Source organism: Ornithodoros turicata, chromosome 3, assembly GCF_037126465.1.
Source record: "Ornithodoros turicata isolate Travis chromosome 3, ASM3712646v1, whole genome shotgun sequence".
NCBI lineage: Eukaryota > Metazoa > Arthropoda > Arachnida > Ixodida > Argasidae > Ornithodoros > Ornithodoros turicata.
Window position 1 is genome coordinate 10,782,391 of NC_088203.1, and position 19,847 is coordinate 10,802,237.

Here is a 19,847-nt window from a genome sequence, read left to right on the forward strand (position 1 = left end):
CGTTACCAGTGATGGCCAGTAGTTAACTACATGTAGTTACACTACTAGTTAAACTACCTGATTGTAGCTAAAAAGTAGTTATCAACTACTTGCAGAAATGTAGTGTGCAACTACTAGTTAAACTACTATTTCGAGTAGTTAACTACAGTAGTTAGGTTACTGCAGGCGCCAACTACTTCCGATTTTGCCGCAAGCTTTATGGCACGATTGTGCTTCCGACTTTTACCTCGAGCTACTTGTTTGATGACAACGGAGGTGCAGAGCAATTGTGCCGTGCTTGTGTACTAAATCTTCACTTTTATCGCTGCTTGTGATTCATATTTAGGTGTCCAAGAACGCTATAGAATGGGATTGGTGAAAATACATTGCAGTAGTTAAAGAAGTAGTTTTAACTACCTCCCCTCAAAAGTAGTTGAACTACTAGTTAAACTACTCCATCGCGAAGTAGTTATAGTTAAACTACTGTAGAAGTAGTTAATGGCCATCACTGCTCGTTACAAGTAAGGCATGCGCGGTTGAAAGACACCTGGAGGGCAGAGGATGTGTACTGGCATAAGTAGTGCAAGAAGTTGACTATGGCGTGGTCCAGATGTGTGTAGCTTAACTTCCTCTGGCGGCGTAACTCTGTTAGGGTGCATTGCTAGGTAGGTAGTACCCTAGTTACCCGCTGTTATAGGTGCACATTTCGTGCCGCTCTTAGTTGAACACTGGTATAGTTCGCATATTGAGCGTGTGTCTGCGCAACTGTATGCAGTATGAACCCAACTCCACAAGAACGTAATGCCGATGGGGAGACCTTTTGTGATCAATTAAAGACAATGGAGATGAGCCTTATAGGCAACCGCGATATACTAAGCTCCAGGTTATGTTTCTGACAGCGTACTTTGCAATGTCAGAACATTCGAAGTAAAAACTAAACAAGGAAAAAAAAGCCGCCCCTAAGGACATCTGAAAGTAAGAGGTCCTTATATCTGGCATAAGAAGTCTGGCATGCCTGACAAATCCTTTAGTTTTTGATGAAATATAAGGTGAAAATTACACATGTCCTCGCAAGACTAGGAAAGTTCGAACATCAAGCATTCCTAGTCTTGTGAGAACATGTGCAATTTTCACCTCCTCCCTTCTTTCTTCCCCCCTCCCCCATCTCTTCAAAAGGATTCCATCTTAAACGTTTCAGTTATTTGCGAGCACTTGTGTTTGTAGATTTTTTTTTTCTTTTTTTTTTCGTGGCTCTGTGTTCCTGGTGCGCTCTTCCTTCTTATGGTATTTTTACGTTCCAGGGCATTGTAATTTCATTATGTGTGTGTGTGTGTTTATTTTATTTTCCCGCAGACACAGCAGACCGTGTCTGAGTCGCCGGTTGCAAAACCACCTTCTCCTGGTACTTCTCTTCGGCACCACGTGCTACATTGCTGTCAGATACTACAGGATATTTCGCAGGGATCCTCACCACTCACGTAGTAAATATATTAGTATTTCTTGTACAGGTTCTAACCCAAGCAGCATAATACCGTGGCCCAACATTGGCTGGATATCGGTAATATCGGTTCAATACTGGACCAATATCTAGCCAACATTGGGCCAATATGTTTTCCTGCTTGGGAAGTTCCCTAATTCATGCCGACTATACTATATGAAAGCGATAACCTTACAGGGGAAGCCAGTGTAGAAGCGACCGACCGTATAGCTTAGAAGTCACGTGATTGTCCTGTCGCGTGAGATCACGTGCTCGCCAGCCTGTTTTCAAAAACCGTTTCGCCTAAAAATTGTCCCCAACCGTGGCCCGATATGAAGCTTATAGACGCGTTTTTGCACAATATCCAAGGATGCAGCCGTTTTTATGCGATAGGTTTTCCACGTCTTGCAATGCCCATTGGATAGGACATTGGCGTAGTCCAGACATGCTTCAATTTTCTTCGCGCACCGAGCTATAGGGAGGCTTCTGTGCAGTGTTCTCGCAACAAAATATTTTATTTCGATAATGATTTGGGGTATATAATCGCCACAGACGATACTGTATCCTGTTGCCCGCTGTATAACTTAATGAAAATAGAATATTTTCGCAAAACAAAACGAAAAGTAGCCAATTTTCCTTAGATTTCAACACGGGAGGCGATTGTCTGACCACCGAAAACTTCGTCTGCATACAGTACAGGTTGGGACAAAAGTTTACGGAACACGCGAGTAGCGTACTTTTTCTTCCGTGCGACACCCTATAGCGGCCGGCGGAAGCGGGTGAGTTCACTGTTTGGGAAGGGTGGAAGCGACGCAGCGGTAGCTTCCTCTTCCCAGGCACACCCAAGCGACACCGGAACTACCACTGTATGTCACTAACAGCGCACCCTTCCACCCCTCCGAAACAGTGAACCCATCCGCTTCCGCCAGCCGCTAGGGTGTCGCACCGAAGAAGTACGCCGTCCGCGTGTTCCATGAACTTGTGTCCCAACCTGTCTAGGCATGACGACTTGATTTTTGTCACTATGCTACACCATAAGCTACACACGATCCCATGTTCCCATTCCCAGACAATAGATCTCCACACGAGGGTTGACAGGCAGCTACACACTAATAAATGGGTGCTGTACTTCGACTGAAATTCGTATTACTGCCTGACGTATAATGTGGTTACAGGTCTAATGACTGTAAGAACAAACGACCGCCTTGAAAGCCAGATGGGAGCCTACGCTGTCCTCTACGGCCTGGCCAAACTGAACGGCTACGAACCTTACATCCGAAAAGATATGTACAGAATCCTGTCTCCGTTATTTCGACTGACGCTACCGATCATGGATCAAACGATAGAAAACATTACCTGGACAGACTTCAGCGTTAATGAATGGATGTCTGACAGTTACCTCAACATTGCACCGCAGTTCGTGCAGCTCCGTGTCTACTTCTGTTCGTGGACATTCTTCCACCAGTACCGAAGCGAAATCCTTCGGGACTTCAGCTTCCACGACCACGTCAAGAGACGGTCCTGGAGCACGCTGGCCAAGCTGAAGGGTAGCAGGAAGGACCCCACGTACATCGGCGTTCACGTGCGACGCGGTGACTACGTCACGGCGAACATCGACCACGGACTCAGAGCGGATAAACCTTACCTGGATAAAGCGATGACGTATTTCAGGGTCAAGTACCATGAACCCGTGTTCGTGGTGGCCAGCGACGGAGTAGCCTGGTGCCGCGAGAACATCGATGCCACCAGAGGTGACGTGTACTTCGCCGAAGAGTTCAACGAATCGTCACCGGGTTACGACCTAGCACTCCTGGCTCACTGCAACCACACCATTATGACCACCGGGATCTTCGGCTTCTGGGCCGCCTACTTAGCCGGGGGTGAAACCATCTATTTCCACAGCGTCGTTGCTCCGGACTCCAAGTGGTGGAAGATTTTCGAACCTGAGGCACATTATTTGCCAGAGTGGATTGATATGCAGGCAAACTTATCTTCCCTTCAGCTGATATCGCCGGCGAAGAATAAAAACCAGGACGCAGACGGTGCAGATAAACGTGTTATATCGCAGGGCAGCTGATAAGACAGGTTTATCTAGGGGTTAAGGATATCAAGGTATACATGTAAATTGCTTGGCTTCCATCGACTCGCTCAGCGTGGTATCATGTGCGAGGGCAAAATGGGAAAGCTGGTAAAAAAAAAATGAATACAAATTTCGTGTCTCCCATCTCTATAATAATATTATTGCTTCATGAGCAACATGCATCCCTAAGGTTCTTTTTGTTTTGTTTTTCTTGTAGGCGACAATCGACAGGGTCGTTGGAGAGAGAGGCCAATCATGCACAGAATGATACTGTCATAACTCCTGATTTGTGGAAAGAGCAGGGCGTGCACCTTTTTGTGCCAATTAACTGCATAAGTGTCACAAGAAGGCGTACGCTTCCCGTTTTAAACAAATCAGGGGCGAGAACGATGTCATTACGGATGACGGTTCACGAGGAGCGTCTATATGCTAAGAAGTTCTGTTTCAAAAGTGTAAGAAAAAAAGAAAAAAGGGAGTAATTTGTGGAACAACTACAGCTTCTAGTCCCCAGACTGCAATTACTCCCCATTTCAGTTCCCCTGGAACTTACTCCCCGCGTCGCTGCAAATATTCTCTAAACTTTTTATAATTCTGTGTTAGCGCCGCGAAGCAACTGTTGTCATGGGCGGCGTACAGAGGTGGACAGATGGAGAGAGGACAGCAGGAAGGAGTGGGGGACGGGGGAGGGTTATTATGCGTCCTGTGGTCATGGGCGGCGTACATAGGTGGACAGATGGAGAGAGGACAGCAGGAAGGAGTGGGGGACGGGGGAGGGTTATTATGCGTCCTGGGCCGACTTCAGGGGGAACTGTGCTGACAAAAAGTCCCTGAGCCTGGCATAAACTTCTTTGCCCTTCCGTGTCTTTAGTCCCGAAAGTTCATCGTACGTTATCGCCTTTGCGTACGTAGTGGTTAGCGTTGGTGATTCTGCGCACGCGCAAAACAGAAAAAGAGCTTCGCGCATTGCGCGCAACCACCACGCTATCGCGTGTGTACGCAAGGACGTTAGCGTACGATGTAATTAAACTGGCTAATGGCTGCGGCTGTGCATGTGCTCCTCAGGACTGCCCCTTTGGAACATATAGAGCCCAAGGGCATGAGCGCGACGAAGTTTTGAACCGGTACAAAATCCGTCGAGCACGCAACTTCAAGCCGATGCAGTGTACCTTTCCTCATCGAACGCGGCTCGGAAAATGTCTCCTTAATTTGCTTTCAATGAAAAGGTGGAATCTTGCTCTTCGATTTTCGCGCATTGTACCGGCCGCCGGGAGAATTCTGATCGCTCTACGCGAGCAAGCCTTTTCACGACGATCACTATACTTCCAAGCTTTGTTTACAAGTACTGCAGGCGGTGAGCTGACGGGAACCAGCAATTTGATCGCAAAAATCGGAGTTATCGTTATATCGTGATCGTAATAAACGGGCTCGACTGTATTGCCATTGCACCAGAAAACGTATTTTGTGGTGGTAAATGCAGCATACACTTTCTGTTTCTCAAAAAAAAAAAAAAAAAAATTCAGATTAAGACGTCTGATGAAAGTGTGTGCCATTTTACCGAATAGCGCGAAAGGTTTTGATGTGGCGCACTTTGTTTCCCAGACAAAAACTCCCATAAACATTGCTCCGCACGTTTACCCTTAACTCGCCAGTCCGGGTATAATGAGGAGGAGAAGGTATGAGGCCACGTCACCGATGACGTTACAGGGGGAACTCGATCTGGTTCGCTGGTCAGTGAGGGTCAGCACCCTGTCCCTTTGCCGCTGTAAACCAGTTTTGCCAGTTCCCTCTGAGCATTGGGGATAGAAGGAGCGGCCGAATAATGACTGATTCAGGAGCAATGCTCTGGCAGAACCCCAAACAGCCAAGCAGACGACAGCTGAGTAGCAGACAACATCGCTCTGGACAAATCAGCGAGCGTGGCCCCTGTAGCGACACGCAAGGTCCCAGGCAGATCACAGGCTGGTACTGCGCCCCACCGCTGTTGCGCACGGCCGATTTTTACGGCGTACTTTAAATTCAATTTCTGCGATAATTATGACTCTGCGGTGTGAATTACTTCTCATGGTGCATCTTACTGACCTACTTAACAGTTTTATGGGAAGAAAACAGAGTTAAAAATGACTTCTGCGCTACTTCAAAAGTACTCTTTGATATGTTATGTTGAACACTGCATAGGGTGGACTGCATTGTAGTGCAAGTAACTAACGCAGCAGCACAGCATCGTTTGAGAAATAAATCGACAACAAATTGTTTTATTTTTTCTCATCATTTCTTATAAATTCCGTGTCTACTTTGTTATGACAGGACGTACATTATCCACAAGGGTACCCACATAAATAATCAGCACATAAATCCGTAAAAAAATATTTGACATACCGAGCTGTACTTAACATTAAAACATAACATTAAATTGAACGTGTGCAATTTATCTCGCAACAAATACTGTCGTCAACTGGTCCCAGACGCAACAGCTTTTGAGATGGCATGCAGGGGAACATCATCGTTGCTGGGACGACGAATTCGATGAACCTTGGGTATGAGGCCCTCACGAATGCGCTGTTGATAACACAAAGTGAACACGTTACGTTAGTACAGTAGTGAGAGTTTGTGCCAATGATGCGTAGTTTGGTGCGCTATACAAAAGGGGTGTCTCCAATTTGCTGTCAAAACCACGACCCACTAGATTATAGCGACCATGTCATAGGCACCCCTTTCCAGCACCGCATTTGGAATCTGGCAGTGGCGCTACTCATCGTCCCAGTTATTGCTTCCTCAATTTCTGCAATACTTTGTACTTCAGGTTACCGTAGTGTTTTCGTCCCACGGGAGATGCTTCTTTCTAAAGTTGATCACCATCATCATCATCCTACGCGTTTGCATAGGAGTTGTTGCTGTCGTCTGCTACGCTCTTCGTACGTCCGCTTCTGGGCGTTCAAAATTCAAATTTCCATCGTCCAATCACGACGCAGATCTCGCGGGCCGATGCGTAGCGCTCCTAGCGGATTGTGCAGGCGAGCTCCTGATACGGGTTGCCGATTATGACATGGTTGTTATAATCTAGTAGGTCGTGGTCAAAACACGTACACAGAAGAAGCTGCTTAGAATGAATCAAGTTGTAGATTGTGAAGGCATCTTGCAGGGGCAGACCCAGACCCTCGCTTTGGGGGTGTGGGGCGGTTTCTTTGCCAAAGTGTGTAGTGGAGGAGGGGAGAGGGAAATCCAATGTATAAACTGACAGTTGGGGGGGGGGGGGGGCGATGCCCCTCCCCCCTGGATCCACCACTGGCATCTTGCCAGAATCAAACTGCCAGCGCTCCAATGAGATATCTCTCCGTTGCTATCAGCTTTAAGGCATACTTCGTGGCCTTTTACGTCTCGAGGATGCAAGGTAGTGTCCAAGTGCAACATTCGTTAAATCATGCGTTATTTAAATGCACTTTCAACTAGCGTTGTAACAGGCGCGATACAATTTCAGGCAATTTAATTTCCAATACATCAGTAGCAATCAGGCAATACAATTTCCCGCACAACACAGTACCTGATTAATATTTCAGACCCGAAATATTTTGACGTTTTCATTTTTCGGGTAAAAAGATGTATTTCCGCTTCCAATATTTTGGGCTGTTTCTTAGTAGAACAGCTCAATTGTGTCATTTGCTTCAATAATGCCCAGGTTACGGTGCTTTTCTGCTTTTCTTCTGCATTCTCATTAAAATTTTATTCTCGGGATTTTGTTGTACGCTTCAGGCCTTGTCCGTACTAATTGAAATAATTCTTGTTACTTGGTTTTGTGGACACCACATTACAAATTGTTCTAGCATGACCAAATCAGTGCATCCAACAACATTTTATCAACTGGGCGTCTTCCCCTCAGTCTCCTCCACTCTATGTACACTGTATATTTCAACATGTTTTTGAATAAATAAATAAATAAATCAACTCTTACACACATTACGCACTCACAAAATCGAACTGGCTCAACCGTGCGTAAAATGATGACAGACACAGTACTGACACGGTGACTCACATTTGCGAGTGACCCTTCCCTGGAGGAAATAAAGTAGACCATATAGAGTGGAATCATTGCCATGGAAACCAAGCCCATGGACCAACCCAAGAGTTGGCCCCACCACGGGTACACGTATGTTTTGGCGTAAGTCGGCGGTTCGTACTGGATGATCGACGACACAAATATGCTCTGAAAAGGGAACGTGCTTAAGGACACAAGACGTGGGTCACTAAGTTATGGTGCTAGGAACTAAACAAAACTCACCACACAAACGAAAGGAACAACGTACTGCCAAGTCAGACGGAAGAAGATGTTTGGAGGATGTCCTATCATCTCCTTGACGTTGCTACAGAACTTGCGTGTACCTGCGAGCACCGAAAGGTTATTGCCGCGTTCATACGTGCAACAGGAAATGCTTTTTAGCGCTTTTACCCTTTTTTTTTTAAATATGCTGAGGGCAGTTTTGATGGCTCCTTTGTGGGAGCCATTACTACAGATTTTGACGAAATTGCCATAATTTCACGCGTACAAGCTGCACCGCAGATAAGCCGCAGGACCTGTTTTTAGGAACGCCTTGAAAATTTTCGGGAAAATAAGCTGCACTCGCAGATAAGCCGCGGGCAATACGCCACGATTGATTTGTGCGACAAAGGAGACCGTAGGGAAGGCCAGAAACCCTGTGGTCCATACTTCGATGTCAGCATGATGTACAACAGAGGAGGTCAGTTCAAGGGTTCTACCAAGATCGGACTGTGCCATTGTTGTGTGTTTTTCATGGATCGACGGGTCACTGGCCTTCCTGAAGACATGAATCAGTATCACCACTTTCATTAGAGCTGCTTAGGGGAAGGCACCAGGAAGGTCAGTCTGCTTGAATGTGAACGCCTCTGATACGCACTGTTCATGCATTGGCGGACAGTTAATACCGGCGTATGGTGAAAATACCAGGGAAAAAATAGTCGTCAGATAAGCTGAAGAGTACCCGTGAGAAAAAATAAATAAAAATTGCGCATAAGCCGTGGCTAATACTCGTGAAATTATGGTAAATTGAAAATTATGTACTCTGGCCATAAGCTGACTATGTAAGAAAGGCTGCTCTAGGGACCGTTGTAGTTATGCAAGACACTTATGTTACGGAGTGATGCATGCTCACCGTATGCCCATGATATGGACACATTTTGAAAGAAGACAATAAACAGCAGCGTCATCCCGGAGACTGCATACGTGTCCACCAGGTGAAAGATATAAATGCCGCCCTGAATGTTCAGAAGAGGGTACTTGAACAACTGTACCTGACTTGCATGACAAAAAAAATAAGGCTGAATCCCCATACCTGCGTCACCATGGGAAGGCCAAGTAGGAACTGAAACATGCAAAACAGCAGTGTCACCGACTTTCTGCGTGTCACCAGCCAAGGCCAGACATCCGTGAAGCCAGCCACCAGTGCTTCAGCCGTACAGAACTGCAATGTCCACCAAAAATCAGTTCTTCTTCTCAGACAGGGTTTCAACTGACCTGGCTGTCAATTCCCAGTATGAGTAACATAAGAAAGAAGAGGACGGACCACACTGGGGCTCCAGGCATCTTGGCCACGACTTCAGGGTAAGCCAGGAATGCTAGACCAGGACCTTTTCAGAAGTAATCCAACCAATGAGCAACTCACACGAGGTGTTCACGGAGCAAGTGTTCGTGATTGTGTTACATGCAGTTGCATGCAGACACCTTGTTACTGACTCTGCAAGCACTTCACTGTAGTACATAGTGATGGCATAAACTATAAATTTCTATCTAGTACTTTATTAATGTCATTGACTGAACCTTGCTGACATGCACATGCTTTGAGGAACATCTGCATAAATACAGGGTGTTTCACATAAAGTGACAAAAAAATTCTAACTAGCGACGTACTCGCCGAAGGATTGTGGGATTTGAGGCAATTACCTTCTGGAAACTTTTGCTGCCAGTTAGGAAGGCTTTGGAGAATTGGTAATTGAGGGAAATTTATTTTTTCAATTCGAACCTCGAAAATTGCCAAGTGAACCTAACCTTTTTTTAACATAAATATGAAGTCCTCCACAGATAACTATAAACGATAACCCAACAAAACCTATGTACACTATCGCCACAGAAATAGTAAACTAAACTTAGTAAAAATTACACTTTGGCTCCTCCGCCTTGATTTTTGCAAAGAAGAGTGTGCGAAATGTGCGTCTAGAGGAGGAAGTGTGCCACCTTAATTTGTTTTGCCTTCTTTGTGATAAGACGGTTTTCATCAGCTTCAAAGTCAAAGTGGGGCAAAGAAAGGTAAAACAAGAGGCGGGAAGACTTCCTAATCTCCATGCACCTTCCGTGTGCTCTTCTTTGCGGCAATCAAGCAGGCAGGGCTAAAGCAGAATTTTTACTAATTTTTTTCGACTATTTTTGTTGCAATTTTTTTAGGGAAATAAATTTCCCTCAATTAAAAATTGTCCAGAGCCTTCCTAAATGGCAGCAAAAGTTTCCATAAGGTAATTGCCGAAAGTCCCACAATCCTCTGGCGAGTACGTCGCCAGTTAGAATTTTTTATCACTTTAGGTGAAACACCCTGCATATTTGGAGTTTGAAGGCACATTAGTGTTTCAGAACAAACATCCAAAATTTCTCATCTGGATGAGCTCACTTAATGTGATCCTGTCAGCGTCTACATTAAAGCACAAGCATACAAATTGCTTGCTTAAAACTCTCATCTCAAAAGCACAAGATGTAGGGCAGCTTCGTCCACTGATTTTTGCAAAATAGGCGTGAAATTTCACCCACAGTTTGTAGGACATGTTCAGAGCCATACTCAATAGTGACGAGATGATACTCCTACCCGATTTAACAACAGCACCGACATCCCTGCCGGAGAGGTGGGAGAGGTGTCCGAGCACAGAAAATATCACCGTTCCAGCCATGATGCTGGTCAAAGGGTTTACCACACATAATACCATCGAGTCCCTGCAAGAGCAGAGGGGGGAATTTGCTAGATGTCGATGGCCGCAATCCTTCGTGCATCGCACCTGTTATACGCACCTGAAGAAATTGTGGTGAAACTTGTTATAGCTGCCCAGAGCAATGACGGACCCAAAGCCAACTCCAAACGTGTAAAATACCTGTGTTCCAGCAGCAATCCACACCTACAAAAATGCTGGTTGCTTTGAGTTGCAAACTACACTTGCAGCCTTGTGTTTCAGGGTGAAAGCCATATTTTTGCACCCCAATCTGAGTCTCCATCATCGGGGTGGAAACTCCCTGAAAAGACTGAACTTCACAATGTGCAAATTTAGCGACCAATAAAGGTAACTGACGCACGATTTTACCCTATTTTACGGCTCTCAAAATAAAACAAGTCTTCCCACGGGCTTTCAAAACAACAAAAAAACACGAGGATTTAACTATGCTACAGTGTCACTGCAAAATGATAGCAGATAGATAGATAAAAGATAGGTATATTGTACACACAATGCATGGCATCAAAGGTGGCCGATATGAATGCTTGGTGTACGAGCGGTACTTGATATCATGGTGCGATCTCATTGAAAGAAAAACCACAAGCAGCATTTGAAATCATGGTGATGGGTTCACTCTAAAATGTGATAAATGAGACTCAAATGAAATGAAACACACAACAGAATGAAACAACGTGAAACATTTTTTCCACGACTTTCATGTGTTCAATCAATCAATCAATCAATGACACTGAAACTGGTTGATCGAACACATGGAAGCTGTGGAAGTAAATGTCGTGTTTCATGTTGTTTCATTTGTGTTTTATCTGGATGCCAAGTCCACAGTCTGATTGGCTATAGTACAAGTACTCAATGAATCAATTCAATCAGCTAATCCAACCAACCAACCAACCAATCAATCAATCAATTACATTTAGCCAAGGTCGTGCTAGCCAAGGTGGTGGGTTCAAATCCTACCACCGGCTGCGCTGTCCGAGGTTTTCCCTGGGTTTTCCCCAAGACTTTCCAGACGCATGTTGACACAGTACCCCCTGAAGTCGGCCCAGGACGCATACTAACCCCCCCTGCTCCCCACACCTTCCTGCTGTCCTCTCTCCACCTGTCCACATCTGTACGCCCCTTGTACTCACAGTTGCTTTGCGGCGCTAACGTGAAAAAAACACGAAAACATTAAAATGGATTGATGTCTCAATGCACTGGATTTAATTAGAAAGTAGCGACGTTTGCAAAATATTCGTAGCTACTGGCGTAGCCAAACCTCCAAGATAGGGGGGACTAGACTCGAAAAACCAGACCCCCTTCCCCATATATATATATATAACTTTTTGTCGTCGGATTTGCACGATTGGCGTGGATCGGCCCGTGACAGGTAGGGAGGGGACTCGAGCACCCCCAAACCCCTCCCTGTGGCTACGCCACTGTTTGTAGCACAACTCTACCTGTGGTGAAAGCAACTTTCCCCAAGTGGGCGATATGTAGTAGTAGAGACCGGTCGCAGCCCCTGGCAGTGTTACTCCTCGAATCAGGAGAACGCCCATTATGACGTAAGGAAACAGTGCAGTGAACCAAATTATCTGCAGGAAAGAAAAAAGACAGGCTCAGCAACGAGGTGTGGCAAGTTTGATGAACAACGATCCACTTGGGTGGAAGCGATAAGGCAGTGTTCTGTACTGCAGCAGCCACTCACCTTTCCACTCTTATGAATTCCCTTCCAAATTACAAAGTACACAATAATCCAGGCAATCAGAAGATAAACGGCCAGTTCGCCACGAAGTGCGCCGAGATCTTCCAGGCCACTGCTAACCTTCAGAACTCGCCATCTAGTATGATAGAATAGAAGTGTAATCGCATAAAATCGCACGTTAGGTTAACAGGTGGACCCATAACTAGAGTTCCGAGTTTTCGGATTTATCCGAAAAAATCCGAAAAACGTACTCCGGTAAAATTTTAAGTAATTCGTATTAATCCGAAAAACTCCGCTTGGCAGGCATGTTTTCCCTGATAACCGGGTTATTGTTCTTGGCGTCCTTTTGTGTCCTGGGTTTCTTCTTAACTTGGATACCAGCCCCATCGCAACATAATAATGATTTCCGTGACCTAGCGTTTTCTTCGGCGGTCATCTCGACCACTTGAGGATTCACCGCCCAGGTTTTTCCCCAGTCTGTTTCCCGATTTCGTTGTCCTACATTGACCTAAGCACTAAAATAAGCATCAAACTGCAATCATACGGAGTGGTCTTTTTGAAAGGGCAACTAGTTGCTGTCCTGACCACAAGATGGGACGCAAGTGAAAGCTGCCCTGAGACTACGTCGAGGAGTACCCTCATTTCGAAGAGTTCACATCGTCCCGCGATCGCGATGCAGATTTTGTCATATGTAAGAGTGAGCACTGCACAGGGACAAGGGTGCATTTGGAATTGTGGAACACCTCAGTGTGCGTCGCACGAAATGTATTGAAGCAATGAATGTGACATAACTGCATTTTCGCTGCACAACTGTGCTTGCGTCGTCAAGTTTTCTCCAAATTTCGATATTAACTGAGCTATAAATCATACACTCCGAAAAACTCTGTTTTTTGAAAAAAACAAACAAACAATAAACTCTGAAAAACATCCTCCGGTAACACCCGAAACTAAACTCCAAAAACCTGGAACCCTACCCATAGTCCATACAATATGTATTCGGTGGCTGCATAAATTACTGGAAACTCTGCAAGATTAACTGTAGTCGACCACTGGTTTTGAAGTAATAAAGAGTAACATGAAAAACGGTTAGGAGCAACTAATATTTATTCGAACAAGAACTTTCGTGCAAGAGACTGCACTTCTTCAGGTTACACAACTAAGTGCGACACGAGTATGTATACCAAGTGAACAGATACAATAAAACAGGTTTCCAGAACTAAGTAAACACAAAACAACCAGACAGTAATACAATGCATCACGTGAGCAACCGTCACATAACTATCAGGAATCACGTGAATCACGTGATGCATTGTATTACTGTCTGGTTGTTTTGTGTTTACTTAGTTCTGGAAACCTGTTTTATTGTATCTGTTCACTTGGTATATATACTCGTGTCGCACTTAGTTGTGTAACCTGAAGAAGTGCAGTCTCTTGCACGAAAGTTCTTGTTCGAATAAATATTAGTTGCTCCTAACCGTTTTTCATGTTACGTGTGTGATTCCCTCTTCGCGGGCTCCTTGACAGTGTTTTATTTTTTTCCCCTTTTCGACGTAATAAAGAGTAGAGAGATGAAACTTATCTAACGAAGCATAAAAATACAATTTCAAAACACATACACACACAAAAAAGAGGTACTAGCTAGTATTAGAAAACTATTTTTTTTTTCAAAAGCATTCACTTCATCCGATTGAAGAAACACATAAGCTCCCAGATACAGAACTCACTCCCAGTACTCCTGTATAGGTGTTGCATAAGTGTCATTTATGGTAGCGGTCCCGTTGAACTCGTGGCAGTGTTCACTGTTCCAGTAGTTACCACAGTGTTCCCAAGGCAAGCCGTGAATTGAAAAGGATGCAGTCAGGTAGAATATTATCCATGACACAATGATGATGTAGTAGACGTTGGAGAAGAATACTATTACCATCGATGCCATCCCTATACCTGTAAGAGATTTGTACGTACGAGATGTATTCGGTAGCGCTCCATCCTGTACTCGTTTCAGCTTTACATTTTAAAACAACTGCACTGTGACGAGGGGAAACCGAAATCAAACTATATTGTGCATATTGTGCAGATGTACGATGTGTCACTTTCGAGTGATGTCCTTGCATTAGCATGCCAATTAGGTTTGACAGAACAGTTACAAAAACAAATAACTGTGTTCATAGACCTGAAATTCTATGTAATGAAGTTGAGAACAATCTGTTGATTAAGCGGGTTCGATTAAGAAAAAAACTACCTAAAAAGCCTACCGAATAAAAAGAGCAAGAAAGGACACCACATTCAATGCGTTTTGTTGCAAAGCCATACATCATAAACTGAGAAGATATGCAGTATATGACACACAAATTGAATAGACCCCTACGCGAGAAACGCCATGACGTTGGTAGACAGACTGAAACCAAACAAATCGGAAGGGGAGGGCTGAGTTCCACGAACGGGCACTTGTCCCCTGCCTCCTATTGAAAGAAAAGTAGGACCGAAGGTCGCGTCCTTTTCAGGGACCATCATAATCCCCTTGCCCCTAGGCTTTGAGGATAGTAGCTCAACTCTACCAAATTGGTGGCACTGTCGAACACTATGATGTCATTTGTTCACAAACAGGGAGCGGTCTATAGGCTCAACAAAAATTGCACACCAAGTGCAATATCTGGTGTTTCCAAAAACGTACCATTAGTCGACAACATGGTATTGTGCATTGTCTAGAATGATTACAGTGTGCTGTGACAACATTATCTCACCTCTGAACATTGGAACGAGGTTCCATACACCGATGCTCCCCTTACTGACGTATTGGCCCAGGGCAACTTCGAGATAAAATGTTGGAATGGCAGTCATAATAAGGCAGAAGAAATAAGGCACTAGGAAGGCACCTAGAAAAGCAAAGAAACATAGGTAGTTGTGTGGGAAAAATATCGTTCAATTGTTAAACATCATCCAGATAAGTGCTGCAATAATATTTGATGTCATCGAGATGGCATTCCTGTGTGCTGGTCTAACACATGCAGGCATGAATCTTAAAATGTTCTAGGGGTCAATGTATTCAAACAAATGATAAGGAATTATACCGGATGGATAGCAGTTTATCCAGTAGGTCCATTTTGTATGAATTCTTGTTTACAGGAACAAACAAAAAGTGTTTTCGTAACACTGCCCCCTGTTTTGTATAACAGGCTGTGCACAGGTTTTGCTCTTACAGCCAGTCCAACAAGTGCACATACACCATTCCTTTGTTGAGGAAGTTTACGTGTTGAAGAATCATAAGTAGCAAATCACTTTCTGTCCGACCAGGTACAGGGCATTTCACCTAACGCATCACAAAATATGTGCTATTAAAAATCTACTTGTCTTAGAACTGAGGTCAACGGTACTTTTCTTCGGCAAACTTTGGCCATGTCTTACGAGCACTTCGATCAATTTTCAGACACCATAAGTATTGACAAAAGTGTTTGTAAGCCATGGCAAAAGCTCGCCAAAGATAAACGCTGTTGACCCCGTCACTTCTAGACAAGTAACACAGAAGGCGAAACACCTTGTAGATTGCACAGATGGAGTGCAGAGAGCGAATTTTGACGACCAATAAGGAACCACAGCCAGCTTTGAAGTCCATCAATGACACATTCTTTTCAAAGTATTCTATTGCTTGCATTGCCCCCAAAACTTTCAGAAACCAAGCTGCCTTATCCAGGGATCGAGACCGGTATTTTTTCCGGTCTGGTTCGGGTTCAGGTTCAGACATATTGGTTCGGTTCGGGTTTACCTCCGCTGAACCAAAATTATCAGCTTGAACAGGTTCAGGTATATCGGTTCGGGTTTGGCTCAGGGAGAACAAATACAAAAAATAAATAAACAAACAAAAAAAAGGTCGGTCAGTATAGTACAATTATTTCACTTCTGAACCAATTCCCGAACTGGTAACCGTATGAATTATTTTCGGTTCAGTTGTGGTTCGGTTCAGGACAAGCAAAAAAAATTGTTCGGGTTCGGTTCGTCAGATAATAACGTTTTTTTTTTTTTTCCGTTCGGGGTCAGTTCCGGTTCCGGTCCCTGGCCTTATTAAAGCCACGCAGAGATTAAAACTCACCTCCCCCATTTTCGTAACACAGGTACGGAAATCTCCACACATTGCCGAGGCCCACAGCGTAGTTGATGCAGCCAAAGACAAAATCGAGTTTGCCCTCCCATTTGCCGCGGTCAAATTCGTTGCTCCTCTCAGCTGACTGGGAGCTCTCTACTCTGTGGTCCTCTTGCTTGCTTGCTCGGTCCTCCTCACGGTCAACGGCGATCAGCGGCACGTCTTTCGCAGCTTGTGCGGACGATGCGTTGCTGCTCACTAAGGGTGCAGCATTTTCTTCTGCCATTGCAGTCATGGTACTGCAGATAAGTTTTGCTGCTACGTTAATCTGGTAGGAACATCGAATGGACGTATATTGGACGTCGCAATGCCTCACAAATGCATCCACTGGACGTGACAAATGTCCAGCAGCTACATCCAGAGGACATGCATTTATACAGTTATGGACGAGCTTCCAACGATCCATGGAACATCCATGGAATGTAATGGACATATGGACAAATGGACATATGGAATGTGGACATATCTGGATATCTACTAGACATCCCAAATGTCTTAGATGTTTGGAAGTTTCTGGTATGTCTAATAGACGTCTAATAGACGTTTGTGGTTTACTGGGTCTTCTACAGTAAGCAAATACCTCTCATCGCACAGGTTTCAACACACATATTGTTTGGAAAGTGCCAGCAACAGCTAACATAGCTATGGTTTCTGATGCCAATTTCCTTTAGTTTATAGCTAGGCAGGTGTCTGAAATGGTCAAAATAGCTCAAGCACTGAAGGTCACACAAAAAAAGAGAAAAGACATAGGAAGGTGGCCAAATAGTTACGCATTATTAGGCTCTGTAAAGCCATGCAAGGTAAAATATTTATAGCACTAAATTTTTTCATACGTGAAAAAGCTGACACATTTACACACATGCTCCTAACGGCAGAACATACTCAAAAGGTATGAGTGCACAGTGGTGCAAACAGGTACATCCACATTATTTGTCCATATAATGCTGCAAAGTGTAGCTCTGCACTGGTAAAGCTTCTGTCAACCACTCCTACTATATGTGAACACACCTACATTGACAGGCATGAAGGATAGGAGGATCAGAATATAGCACGAAAGCAAAAACCTTCTGACTGCAGGAGCCTGCGCCAGTTGTACTTGCATTACCCGTACCTTAGCCCTGTTTGTAAGGGGGCACATTTTCTCCTAAGAGCACTGACATTTCATATCTCACCTCCAATAGAGATAAGGTTGATCAGTAGCAATAAAGGCGTCTCACGACGTACTTAGGTCATAAGAAGCAACAGGGGATGGCTGGAGATCGTCAGGAAACAAATGTCTGCAATCAAAACAATAAGGAACTCACTTTCTGCACTCTTGGCTTGTAGGTGGTCTACCAATGGTCACGAAACTTGTGCTTGCAGTTCACTGGAACGTTTCTTCGATAATGTACTCCCTAATGGTTCTTGAACCGCCGAATGCATTATTGGAGCACATCTTTAATGTATAAATGGCGCGATGAGCTCGTCAACGTTTGAAAAATGAACCATGGCATGAACTCAAAAGAATACTCACTCGGTAGTCCTAATATCGACTTATTGACGGTTCTGGTGAATAATAAACGGGGCTTGGCGAAATGAATACCCTGCTATTGCAGGGATACTTTGACGACCGAAACAAATACGTCCTATTCATGCATGAAGCATCCGGTTGCAGCTGGATCTTTCGGGGCTGTCGGAGCGGTGTTGAGTAACCGGTGCGACAGAACCGAAACCAGGCCCTTTACTTTCCTTCTAGGGACAAAAATTTAAGCTGACAGTTACTAAATTCAACGATGCAGCTCATGAAAACACATCGAGTGCAACTCCAGACTAAAATGAGGCGACGCAGACGACTAAGCGCGACGGCGCGACTAAGCGCAGACGACAAGAGAACTTTACAAGCACGTGCGTGCGGAATGTGGCCAAGCAACTCAAAGTTTCGAACACCGATCTAACTGCTTACTTCCGAGCGTGGTAATACGCTATGGTTATTATTGCTGTGAACTGTAGCAAACAAGAATTTCAGAAGCAGCACGGCATGTTTACTTCATACGAGAAAACATATTGTGCTCGAAACTAGAGCAAGCTACCAGATTGCGGCTAAACATGGTTGGCTTCATATCGACGGCCTACAAATTCCGAAACTCGGAACGATGTCGTGAAAATCCTAGCTTTTTCTTGTTCTGCGGCAACCGTAATGCTAATAATCTGTTATGTAGTATTATGTGCTGCATTGGCCGTCGTTTCGACCGTTGGAGACATTGTCATATCGCACAGCTACTTCGTGGGACTGCCTGCAGTGAGAGCAGTATGGGACAACTCCACGCACGGCTTAGTCGGAGTGATATGCTGGATGCTAACTTGCGGAAATTTTCCTTGTCTTGCTGTTTGGAAAGAAAGCCTATTGTGCGGCCTCATTGCGTGCTCTGTTGACGTGGATCACTTTATCGCAGCTGGATCGTTCAAGCTTAAGGTATAGGGTAACGTATTTTACGACACAATGTAATTCACCGGAGCACACTTTCTCTGCGCAAAAGCACCTACACAGCAGATTAGTTCAGCACCAATACACTGTCCGATCCTGTTACTATAAGCTTTCTGTTTGCGTTGCTAACACAAAATGTACGAGTAAAAGTATCATTTTATTTGTTTCAGGATGTCACCAACCTAAAGAACAGGCCATTTTTGCACTGCACCTCAGTCGTCGTGCTGATCATACTACTCAGTATTGCACTGGCTAAGTTATTGGGACGGCCACAGCTATTCAGGATTGGAATGACTGCTTTTGTTGCAGTCACAACACATCATGTTAGAGATGCACTGCGGAGAGGCCTGTGGTTGTGGCCGTTTGGAAGTACTCCACCTCTCAGACTGGAAGCCTATTATTTCGGATTGGCAGCCATTGTAATCTCGTCTGCCTTTGTGACACGAGACTCAGCTGTACCACGTATCACACATTTCGACGAAGCCAAGTTGTCTCTGGTTTAACTACGAGAGAGATTTTAGAAAATGCTCACAGGTTGTTCTTTTCCCGAACTGGTGACGATAAATCCAGACGTACACTACGCTGGTTCACGTTGGTAGAGGTCTGTATAGGTTTAGGGTAATGCCCCGTAAATTGCACATTATTCAGCATTATCTGTGATATGAATTGCCCATTGCGCGTATGAACGCACCTCACTATCTGATTATAACAATTGTTTGCGGCCGAATCGTTAGTCTCTCTTATCTGTGCCCTTGTATTGCAGGAAGGTATTGTAGGAATTGCGATCACATCGCAATACTGTGCCGTTCCTGAATTTGAGTATCCCCACTATGATTCATGAAAGTGCAAGATAGTTTATCCTTTATACATCTGCTCTCATTACTGCTTCCGCATTGGTTACCGTTTGACGCACCAAGGCCAAATTTATTGGTCAAACTAGAATGGCGTCAAAGGGAAAACATTCCGATGGCAGTGTATATCCCTGCCGAGCGCAAAGTCGCACCCAATAAAGATGCCTTTCATGCGCAGGGG

General features: G+C 44.6%; 3 protein-coding genes across 5 annotated transcripts; 2 read left to right on the forward strand and 1 right to left on the reverse strand.

Annotated features, from left to right (window-relative positions):
• Positions 1–2,636: 2,636 nt before the first annotated feature.
• On the forward strand, positions 2,637–3,533 carry LOC135387734 (galactoside alpha-(1,2)-fucosyltransferase 2-like). Its single transcript, XM_064616832.1, has one exon. The coding sequence runs from the start codon at positions 2,637–2,639 to the stop codon at positions 3,531–3,533; it is 897 nt and encodes a 298-aa protein (XP_064472902.1).
• Positions 3,534–5,772: 2,239 nt separating this feature from the next.
• LOC135388054 (sodium- and chloride-dependent GABA transporter 1-like) lies at positions 5,773–19,474 on the reverse strand. Of its 3 annotated transcripts, XM_064617347.1 has the most exons (16): positions 19,348–19,474; positions 17,865–18,082; positions 17,656–17,786; positions 16,301–16,590; positions 14,958–15,089; positions 13,941–14,157; positions 12,220–12,352; positions 11,972–12,106; positions 10,597–10,700; positions 10,397–10,521; positions 9,061–9,173; positions 8,879–9,007; positions 8,699–8,801; positions 7,810–7,910; positions 7,564–7,734; positions 5,773–6,092 (listed from the first exon to the last, which is right to left on the reverse strand). In XM_064617347.1, the coding sequence occupies exons 4-16, from the start codon at positions 16,584–16,586 to the stop codon at positions 5,985–5,987; spliced, it is 1,857 nt and encodes a 618-aa protein (XP_064473417.1). In that variant the 5' UTR covers positions 16,587–16,590; positions 17,656–17,786; positions 17,865–18,082; positions 19,348–19,474; the 3' UTR covers positions 5,773–5,984. The 3 variants fall into 3 exon arrangements, with proteins under 3 accessions (XP_064473417.1, XP_064473418.1, XP_064473416.1); XM_064617348.1 differs by lacking the exons at positions 17,656–17,786; positions 17,865–18,082 and adding an exon at positions 17,524–17,628; XM_064617346.1 differs by lacking the exon at positions 19,348–19,474 and having other exon boundaries at positions 17,865–18,435.
• Positions 18,417–19,845, forward strand: LOC135388056 (transmembrane protein 267-like). The gene is made up of 2 exons (XM_064617352.1): positions 18,417–18,803; positions 18,986–19,845. The coding sequence occupies exons 1-2, from the start codon at positions 18,528–18,530 to the stop codon at positions 19,316–19,318; spliced, it is 609 nt and encodes a 202-aa protein (XP_064473422.1). The 5' UTR covers positions 18,417–18,527; the 3' UTR covers positions 19,319–19,845.
• The last annotated feature ends 2 nt before the right edge of the window (positions 19,846–19,847 follow it).

Coding starts and splice junctions, on each gene's coding strand:
- LOC135387734 (XM_064616832.1), top strand. CDS start 2,637: ATGACTGTAAGAACAAACGACCGCCTTGAAAGCCAGATGGGAGCCTAC.
- LOC135388054 (XM_064617348.1), bottom strand. CDS start 16,586: ATGACTGCAATGGCAGAAGAAAATGCTGCACCCTTAGTGAGCAGCAAC. Junction 14,158..14,957: donor CCTCGTTCCAATGTTCAGAG/GTGAGATAATGT, acceptor AATCTCTTACAG/GTATAGGGATGGCATCGATG. Junction 6,093..7,563: donor GGGAAGGGTCACTCGCAAAT/GTGAGTCACCGT, acceptor TGTTATCAACAG/CGCATTCGTGAGGGCCTCAT.
- LOC135388056 (XM_064617352.1), top strand. CDS start 18,528: ATGCTAATAATCTGTTATGTAGTATTATGTGCTGCATTGGCCGTCGTT. Junction 18,804..18,985: donor CTGGATCGTTCAAGCTTAAG/GTATAGGGTAAC, acceptor TATTTGTTTCAG/GATGTCACCAACCTAAAGAA.